The sequence below is a fragment of the Ylistrum balloti genome, unplaced genomic scaffold (genome assembly GCF_031769215.1).
Source record: "Ylistrum balloti isolate Yb309-2 unplaced genomic scaffold, AGI_CSIRO_Ybal_v1 Utg369646, whole genome shotgun sequence".
Lineage (NCBI taxonomy): Eukaryota > Metazoa > Mollusca > Bivalvia > Pectinida > Pectinidae > Ylistrum > Ylistrum balloti.
In genome coordinates, this window is record NW_026781904.1 from 1,117,962 (window position 1) to 1,128,364 (window position 10,403).

Here is a 10,403-nt window from a genome sequence, read left to right on the forward strand (position 1 = left end):
ACATTCCGATGATACTGCCACTTAATTTGCTTCGGAGTTTTGTCGCCAAGGCTCGCAAAAACAATCTTATATTCATACTTATTTTTCACAGAATCTCTCATGAAATGAAAACTTACTAAAGATCCAATTCTTATCCCTATGTGTATTGCCTCCGGATAATTCCCATTGGGAAACCCTCTCACCCCGACCCATCTCACTAAATTCGATTGAACCACGTACAAATCCGTACGCTTAAACACGTTTAAGTTATATTTACACGTACTGTATTGAGTAAAAACAAAACAAAACAAAAACCAAAAGAGAACAAAACTAACATTCCTTCATTGTATTTGTTATCTTAATTAACATCAAAACTTTGACTCCTTTACGTTTAATGAAAATCAGACTTGAATTTATTCGCCTCTGAAATCCCACGTTACCACTTCATAGGTTATCTACTGTGTGCATTGTGTGTTTTAACACGGTATCAACGATATGTAAACATTTCTATAATACATCTTGAACTACGTCCTTACGATACCTGTACTGGTTGGTAAGTTAGAAGACGTGTCCCCCAATCGATACGGTATCGATTGATTGGCTTACATTTACAAACACTGATAACCCAATAATGTACTGTTGATGTTTGACATCACAAGTTCGAAATTAAAGCCTTTACACTCGTGGAGTGAATTTTTAATATCTAAATATTTTGGGTTTAATGCTCTCTCTATATATATATCATATTAGATATTTTTTGTATTGTTAAACTTATCTTATCCTGTATGTACTCACGGCTAAGGAATGTTACACAAAAAAAACTGATAACAACTGAAGTTGGGCGCCTGACGAATGGTTTGGGCATATGACGATTTTTTTTTAAATAGACACTATAAAAATGTAGATTTAGATTCATAGCTCTTGAAGAGGAAGAATAGTGGTGAAAGTTTTTTTACAAATCTGAACTAAGTGATGATGTTTTGTTTGGGCGGTGTTATCTGAGGGTCTGCCTGCGTGTTTTCGACAGGGCGAGCCGTGTAGCCACATAGTTGTGTTGTCCTAACATTATAGTGTCCGGATCACCCGCCATCTTTCGATATTCCAGGACGATATATTGTAATACAACACCAGAATGGGGATTTCAGATAAAAACGTCGCTGTTGTAAGTATTGGTATCTGTAATACAGAGACATAACAATTATCATTTTAGCAAGTAAATATATCTGTGACTCTGACATCAAACTAAGGTCACAGCCTAGATTTCAACATTTCATGCCCTCGGCAACACTGAAAAGTCCTAGAAGGACGAAACAGCTGTATGATGGAGCATCACAGACGAGTCCTAGAAGGACGAAACAGCTGTATGATGCAGTTTTTATTTTGGCTCTACTGTATCTACTTCTGAGTTTGTATTGAAAAGAACTCTTCACCTGTGTGTGTTTTTTACAACTTAACAGACTTGAAACGACAACATCATTTGGAGATTTAAAAGATCAAAACGAAAATCGATATTGTAACATTTAAGAGAGGTATTTTAAATCTTGAAATTTGACTGTAAGCTTTTAATGTGAACGTCTTAATTACGCGGAATGACATTTCGATTCGAAGAAGAAATCAGTTTGTCATTCGCTGGAAACTTAAACTACAAAATTATAAAAATAATAAGACGAAAATAAACATTCATCGTCGGCGAAAATGAAATAATGTAATGTGTAGTTAGATCACTGAATTATAAAACCAACAAAATATATCTTATGTTTCATTCAAATACAGCTTATGATACACAAACTAATCAGAGTTCAAATCAATGTTATATTACATACATGTATTTAAAAAAGAAAACAAACGCACTAAGTACGTATGATGTTGATCTATAGTGACGAGTCCAGGACAAACAACGACATGGTGTAGTAGAGCTTAGTTGTGTTTAAATCTTGAGCTAGTTTCGGAAGAGTTATCTCCCGTGTAATGAAAATATCCGAAGTTCAAACTCTAGGTGATCATTTTAGCAGTGGATGACTGGGTGTGTTTCAGATCTTGAAATGATGACTGACTGCTTTACACTCTTATACGTTACGTATCCGTGTTGCAATGGTTATTGTAAAAGAGAGAGACAGAGACAGAGACGGACGGGCAGATAGATAGACAGACAGACAGATGGGCAGGCAGTATCAATGGTTAAAGAGTAAAGAGTAAACATACAGATATCAATAAGTAATATCTATAAAACTAGAATGTATGCTATATACGAATATATACATGTAAAGCAGTTCTTTCTATCCTGATATCGGTTATATATTACAGGTGACCGGTGCTAGTCGGGGAATAGGGATGGCCATTGTCCGAGGTTTGTGTCGAGTATTTCCAGGTGATGTGTATTTAACAGGTATGTAAATGCACATCATACAGTCTACCTATTAACTTTGTGTCTGTGTACAAATGTCTACTTATTGTGTCGGTGTACACACGTCTACTTATTGTGTCGGTGTACAAATGTCTACTTATTGTGTCTGTGTACAAACGTCTACCTATTGTGTCTGTGTACAAACGTCTACTTATTGTGTCTGTGTACAAACGTCAACTTATTGTGTCTGTATACAAACGTCTACTTATTGTGTCGGTGTACAAACGTCTACTTATTGTGTCGGTGTACAAACGTCTACTTATTGTGTCTGTGTACAAATGTCTACTTATTGTGTCTGTGTACAAATGTCTACTCATTGTGTCGGTGTACAAACGTTTACTTATTGTGTCTGTGTACAAACGTCTACTTATTGTGTCGGTGTACAAACGTCTACTTATTGTGTCTGTGTACAAATGTCTACTTATTGTGTCTGTGTACAAATGTCTACTCATTGTGTCGGTGTACAAACGTTTACTTATTGTGTCTGTGTACAAACGTCTACTTATTGTGTCTATGTACAAATGTCTACTTATTGTGTCTGTGTACAAACGTCTACTTATTGTGTCTGTGTACAAACGTCTACTTATTGTGTCTGTGTACAAACGTCAAGTTATTGTGTCTGTATACAAACGTCTACTTATTGTGTCGGTGTACAAACGTCTACTTATTGTGTCTGTGTACAAACGTCTACCTATTGTGTCTGTGTACAAACGTCTACTTATTGTGTCTGTGTACAAACGTCAACTTATTGTGTCTGTATACAAACGTCTACTTATTGTGTCGGCGTACAAACGTCTACTTATTGTGTCGGTGTACAAACGTCTACTTATTGTGTCTGTGTACAAATGTCTACTTATTGTGTCTGTGTACAAATGTCTACTCATTGTGTCGGTGTACAAACGTTTACTTATTGTGTCTGTGTACAAACGTCTACTTATTGTGTCTATGTACAAATGTCTACTTATTGTGTCTGTGTACAAACGTCTACTTATTGTGTCTGTGTACAAACGTCTACTTATTGTGTCTGTGTACAAACGTCTACTTATTGTGTCTATATACAAACGTCTACTGATTGTGTCTATGTACAAACGTCTACTTATTGTGTCTGCGTACAAATGTCTACTTATTGTGTCTGTGTACAAACGTCTACTTATTGTGTCTGCGTACAAATGTCTACTTATTGTGTCTGTGTACAAACGTCTACTGATTGTGTCTATGTACAAATGTCTACTTATTGTGTCTGTGTACAAACGTCTACTTATTGTGTCTGTGTACAAACATCTACTTATTGTGCACGAAAAAAAGTCTACTTATTGTGTCTGTGTACAAACGTCTGCTTATTGTGAAGGAATACAAACGTCTACTTATTGTTTCGATGTACAAACATACTTCTAAAGTGTTTGTCCTAGACAGACATAGTGCTATAATTAAGCATTCTCCTCGATATCTCCCGACACTGATCAATAGTGTTCGTCCTGGACAGACATTGTACTATAATTAACCATTCTCCTCAACAGCTCCCGACAGTGAAGAAGCCATGAACGCTATTGACCAGTTGCGATCGGAAGGGTTGGGTCCAAAGTTTTACCCTCTGGACATAACGGACAAGGTTGAGGTGGAGAAATTCGGCGAATTTCTAAAGAATTACTATGGAGATATTGATATACTAGTCAATAACGCTGGCATTGCGTATAAGGTATGATGAGAATTTTAGAACATCTTTATCTATCAAGAAATTTTTGTTTTGAAAATAAGAAATGGGAAACGCATATCGCAATGTCTTAACTAGTAAAATAATTATTGAAGAAAGGGGTTTACAAATATGATGAACAGAAGGTCATGTCGATATCAGTTTTCATTCAAATAAGACATAACTAACTTGTTATACAGTGATGGAATAAACCTTAAGACATAACTAACCTTGTTATACCGTGGTGGAACAAACCCTAAGACATAGCTAACCTTGTTATACCTTAAGACATAGCTAACCTTGTTATACCGTGGTGGAATAAACCCTAAGACATAGCTAACCTTGTTATACCGTGGTGGAATAAACCCTAAGACATAGCTAACCTTGCATAACTAACCTTGTTATACCGTGATGGAATAAACCCTAAGACATAACTAACCTTGTTATACCGTGATGGAATAAACCCTAAGACATAACTAACCTTGTTATACCGTGATGGAATAAACCCTAAGACATAACTAACCTTGTTATACCGTGGTGGAATAAACCCTAAGACATAGCTAACCTTGTTATACCGTGATGGAATAAACCCTAAGACATAGCTAACCTTGTTATACCGTGGTGGAATAAACCCTAAGACATAGCTAACCTTGTTATACCGTGGTGGAATAAACCCTAAGACATAGCTAACCTTGTTATACCGTGATGGAACAAACCCTAAGACATAACTAACCTTGTTATACCGTGATGGAATAAACCCTAAGACATAGCTAACCTTGTTATACCGTGATGGAATAAACCCTAAGACATAGCTAACCTTGTTATACCGTGATGGAACAAACCCTAAGACATAGCTAACCTTGTTATACCGTGATGGAACAAACCCTAAGACATAGCTAACCTTGTTATACCGTGGTGGAATAAACCCTAAGACATAGCTAACCTTGTTATACAGTGATGTAATGACTCTATTGTTACGCTTACTCCCTTCTCTTATCCTGGTGTTACACAAGGACGTCCGTTACGACTGTCAGAAGTAATAACGACAAATCATTTTATACAGGTTTATCTTTATGAATTTTCATCCGACAAAAAAAAAAAAAAAAAATAGGAGAAATCGGACCAGGGGCCAAATGTTGAGCCCACCTTCATAATATCTGGATACGATTAAAGATCCCCATTGATAAATGTATTTGTAATTTCAGCCGGATACCGTGGAATCGTTCAAGACGCAGGCAGAAATGACTTGCAGGACAAATTTCTATGGAACACTGCACGTGTGCGAAACGCTATTTCCAATACTCAGCTCCCATGCAAGGTACGGACAGGTGTTTTACCGTCATACGGCACACATGTAGATAAAACTTCGATAATATCATTCCTCATATTCATAATTATTCTCACAGAGAATTTGTGGGAAGGTCATTGAAAATCAAATATTTCCTGTGTTCGAAGAAAACAGCTGATTATTCCGCATCAAACTGATAGTGGTTCAGGTATATCAGTAACATTAGTTTTGCGTGTGTTTGAAGGATGGCGTTTGTGATTGTCCTTCTCACATGCGTAATTTGAACCTACATTACTATAAAACACCACGTGATCATTTGTCTAGTTACATATGGGTAGGTATCGTAACTATCAAACACCACGTGATCGTTTGTCTAGTTACATATGGAAGGTATCGTAACTATCAAACACCACGTGATCGTTTGTCTAGCTACATATGGGTAGGTATCGTAACTATCAAACACGTGATCGTTTGTCTAGTTACATATGGGTAGGTATCGTAACTATCAAACACCACGTGATCCTTTGTCTAGTTGCATACGGTAGGTATCGTAACTATCAAACACCACGTGATCCTTTGTCTAGTTGCATATGGTAGGTATCGTAACTATCAAACACCACGTGATCGTTTGTCTAGTTACATATGAGCAGATATTGTAACTATCAAACACCACGTGATCGTTTGTCTAGTTACATATGGGTAGGTATCGTAACTATCAAACACCACGTGATCCTTTGTCTAGTTGCATACGGTAGGTATCGTAACTATCAAACACCACGTGATCGTTAGTCTAGTTACATATGAGCAGATATTGTACCTATCAAACATCACGTGATCGTTTGTCTAGTTTCATATGAGCAGATATGGTAATTATCGAATAAATTCACATAATGACGTGTTAGCAACAATGTTTATCATATTAATCGATACTGATGATTCTTACCATACATAACACATGTCACGAATCATTTGTCTACGTGATTTACAATAAATTTATCATTCCACATCCTCGTTCACTTTCAGGGTAGTTAATATCTCCAGCGACGTCTCTAAAATAGCCATTAGGATGTGCAGCGAGAAGATTAGAAGTCATTTAACAGACCCAAACCTAACGATGGAAGAGCTTAAGGAGATGGTCGACAGTTATGTCAGGTATGTGTGAAACGTGTCTCTCCACTTACTTATATTGAAAGCAATAACTTAAACAATGGTTTGCACCTGTCTGATCCGCCCCCAGTGCCTCCCAGGGTGCCGCTACGAAACTCTAGTTCAACCAATCAACTTATCAGTAGTAACATATTATTGTACGAATATAACATACAGTTAAAAGTCCCGACTATTCATGGAACATGTCTGTAAGTCAGGACAACCAGATTATACAAAGAATGACGGTGACTACACGTTCTTTGACACAATGACGCCAAGCTGTCAGTACTACACTACACATATGACCAGCTCTTTACAACGCACGGGAATTCACTGACATTGTTAACACTAGTACATACTCGTGCTTTTTATAACATCAACAACAACAACAGCAATCCCTAGTCCTTCCCCAGCAGGTTTTATCCCAGCTGTGCTGGCACCACACGTTTGTCCGTTGTCCTTGCTACTCTTAAGTGCTGTACATCTTCTTTCCTTGCGGTTCTTTTATCTATAGTAGTAACACATGACGTCGTCACGTGATCCACGTTTTGCCTGTCCCCTGCTCTCAGTCAAGTGAACATTATATTTTTCTACAAGTCACCTATTTCCCTGGTATTGTCTTCATTGTTTTGACTATTTCCCTACTAGCGTTATCCTGTAATGTCTGTGAAGTGTCTGATGCGCTGGTCGTCCATAAATGCCCATTTCCTTCTTTACGGCGTTGTTCGACTCGGCTCCAGCTCTACTGCTAGACGTACAGCACCATTCAAAAACCTTGGTCTCGACCGTTTTAATCTTATATGTAACTTTGAATGAAATAGCGCATTGAAAAATTGCTCCGAAGCCAATGTTTCTTGCATCTCTCTAGGAACCATTGGAAAAGCCAAGCTCAGCTGTCTTCTGATTGCTTAGTTCATTTCCGGAAGAATCTGTGACAGTTTATATGGTCTTTCCCTTAGCTGCTAAAGTCTACATAGTTCATTCTAACATGGTGATGCAAACCTTTCCTCTAAATACGCAACATGCATGATTTACTGCTGTCTAGTGTTTTCTGGTAAATCTTCTTTGCTGTCTAGTGTTCTCTGGTAAATCTCCTTTGCTGTCTAGTGTTTTCTGGTAAATCTCCTATGCTGTCTAACTTTCTCTGGTAAATTTTCTTTGCTGTGTAGTGTTCTCTGGTAAATCTCCTTTGCTGTCTAGTGTTTTCTGGTAAATTTCCTAGCTGTCTAACGTTCTCTGATAAATCTTCTTTGCTGTGTAGTGTTCTCTGGTAAATCTCCTTTGCTGTCTAGTGTTCTCTGGTAAATCTCCTATGCCGTCTCGTGTTCTCTGGTAAATCTCCTTTGCTGTCTATATTTTCTGATTAACAGAGCCACAAGGTCTGGTACACATCTACAGAGCCACCTATTTTCTGATTTCAGAGCCACAAGGTCTGATACACAGGTGGTAGGTCTGACCAATATTTTCTGATTACAGAGCCACAAGGTCTGGTACAGCCAGGTGGTAGGTCTGACCAATATTTTCTGATTACAGAGCCGTGTTCTCAATATTTTCTGATTACAGATCACCTTACACAGGTGGTAGGTCTGACCAATATTTTCTGATTACAGAGCCACAAGGTCTGGTACACAGGTGGTAGGTCTGACCAATATTTTCTGATTACAGAGCCACAAGGTCTGGTACACAGGTGGTAGGTCGGACAAATATTTTCTGATTACAGAGCGACAAGGCCCGGTACACAGGTGGTAGGTCTGACTAATATTTTCTGATTACATAGCGACAAGGTCTGGTACACAGGTGGTAGGTCTGACTAATATTTTCTGATTTCAGAGCCACAAGGTCTGATACACAGGTGGTAGGTCTGACCAATATTTTCTGATTACAGAGCCACAAGGTCTGATACACAGGTGGTAGGTCTGACTAATATTTTCTGATTTCAGAGCCACAAGGTCTGATACACAGGTGGTAGGTCTGACTAATATTTTCTGATTACAGAGCCACAAGGTCTGATACACAGGTGGTAGGTCTGACTAATATTTTCTGATTACAGAGCCACAAGGTCCGGTACACAGGTGGTAGGTCTGACTAATATTTTCTGATTTCAGAGCCACAAGGTCCGGTACACAGGTGGTAGGTCTGACTAATATTTTCTGATTACAGAGCCACAAGGTCTGGTACACAGGTGGTAGGTCTGACTAATATTTTCTGATTTCAGAGCCACAAGGTCCGGTACACAGGTGGTAGGTCTGACTAATATTTTCTGATTTCAGAGCCACAAGGTCTGGCACACAGGTGGTAGGTCTGACTAATATTTTCTGATTACATAGCGACAAGGTCTGGTACACAGGTGGTAGGTCTGTCTAATATTTTCGGATTTCAGAGCCACAAGGTCCGGTACACAGGTGGTAGGTCTGACTATTATTTTCTGATTACAGAGCCACAAGGTCTGGTACACAGGTGGTAGGTCTGACTATTATTTTCTGATTACAGAGCCACAAGGTCTGGTACACAGGTGGAGGAAGGCTGGCCGATTACTCCTTATGCACTGTCAAAGATAGGCATCACACTTATGACCTTCATACAACAAAGAGAGTTCCTCAATGACGTGCGGCCGGGGATCGTGGTAAATACGGTAAGTGTTGTTTTAACAAGGAAAATGTGAGATAAGGACAGATGAACTAAGTAAATAAGTAATTGGATGGTATATGAATTTACTAGAATTCCTCAACTCTTATATGAACTCAGTATGAAACAATTCAATGGGGATTAAAACGGAGACTTTTTTTTCAGTGTTGTCCGGGATTTGTCAACACTATCATGACGAGTCATCGAGGGACATTGTCACCTGATGAAGGTAAGTAAAAAATAATAACGAATCTCACCTGATCAAGGTAAGTAAAATACAATTAACGAATCTCACCTGACCAAGGTAAGTAAAATACAATTAACGAATCTCACCTGATCAAGGTAAGTAAAACACAATTAACGAATCTCACCTGATCAAGTTAGTTAAAAGATGAAAGAATCTCACCTGACCTAAGAAATGTAGCTGTTCATACTCGCCTTTACGCAATAAGAGTACTGTATTGATTTGTCACAATACTGTTTCATATCGCCAGTTCGCTGTACGAATATTAGTACAGGTTTAAATTTTTACAGGCTGTAAGAATTTTAACGCAATTGTGTTTCTGTTAAGGTGCTGACACCCCCCTGTATCTTGCGACACTCCCGCGGAACACCAATATCCCGTGCGGCAATTACGTCACCAACAGAAAGATCCAGCCTTGGGGTTAGATAATAAGAAAAACTTTACTATAATGTCTGTCGTGTTTCCTGCTTTGTGTGCGAAGGAGAAATAAATAATTCAAATGAATTTTTATTGTGTCTTTGACTAGCCTTTAATTATATAGGGGAATATCATATCCCATTGCGTAATATGAAGTAAGAATTCCGTCATTCCCGTTATAACATTACGTCAATATTTCCGACCTTGTGTTGTTTTTGTCGGTCAAATGGCAAATACTTCGGCTGCTTTCCATGACATGAACATTCCATCATTTTTTATTATATATGTGATGATTTCCATTTGCTTTGTGGAACACAATTACAGACACTTTAAAGTTTATCCTGGAGTGTGATTTTTGTGTACTGTATAATCAAGAATTGTAGGTTTAACCCGAATTAGCTCCCACTACTCCTCAAAATGGCGACTTAGTTATAACGACGTTGTTCAGAACAGTTTAATCCGAATTTGCCGTCTCTGCTCCCTAAAACTGCGACCTAGTTGAAACGACGTTTTAAAGAAAAGTTTAATCCGAGTTTGTCGTCTCTGCTTCTTAAAATGGCAACTTTGTTGACAGTTGCTGAAGAATTGACATCAAATAACGTAAAAAAGA

The 10,403-nt window shown here is 38.2% G+C and overlaps 1 protein-coding gene across 1 annotated transcript; it reads left to right on the forward strand.

Moving 5' to 3' along the window:
- The first annotated feature begins 2,310 nt into the window (after positions 1–2,310).
- LOC132555243 (carbonyl reductase [NADPH] 1-like) lies at positions 2,311–9,801 on the forward strand. The gene is made up of 7 exons (XM_060219595.1): positions 2,311–2,365; positions 3,901–4,079; positions 5,279–5,391; positions 6,385–6,513; positions 8,998–9,139; positions 9,298–9,361; positions 9,704–9,801. Exons 1-7 carry the CDS (start codon positions 2,311–2,313, stop codon positions 9,799–9,801), a joined length of 780 nt encoding a protein of 259 aa, XP_060075578.1.
- Positions 9,802–10,403: the final 602 nt, after the last annotated feature.

Coding starts and splice junctions, on each gene's coding strand:
- LOC132555243 (XM_060219595.1), top strand. CDS start 2,311: ATGGCCATTGTCCGAGGTTTGTGTCGAGTATTTCCAGGTGATGTGTAT. Junction 5,392..6,384: donor ATACTCAGCTCCCATGCAAG/GTACGGACAGGT, acceptor GTTCACTTTCAG/GGTAGTTAATATCTCCAGCG. Junction 6,514..8,997: donor ATGGTCGACAGTTATGTCAG/GTATGTGTGAAA, acceptor TTCTGATTACAG/AGCCACAAGGTCTGGTACAC.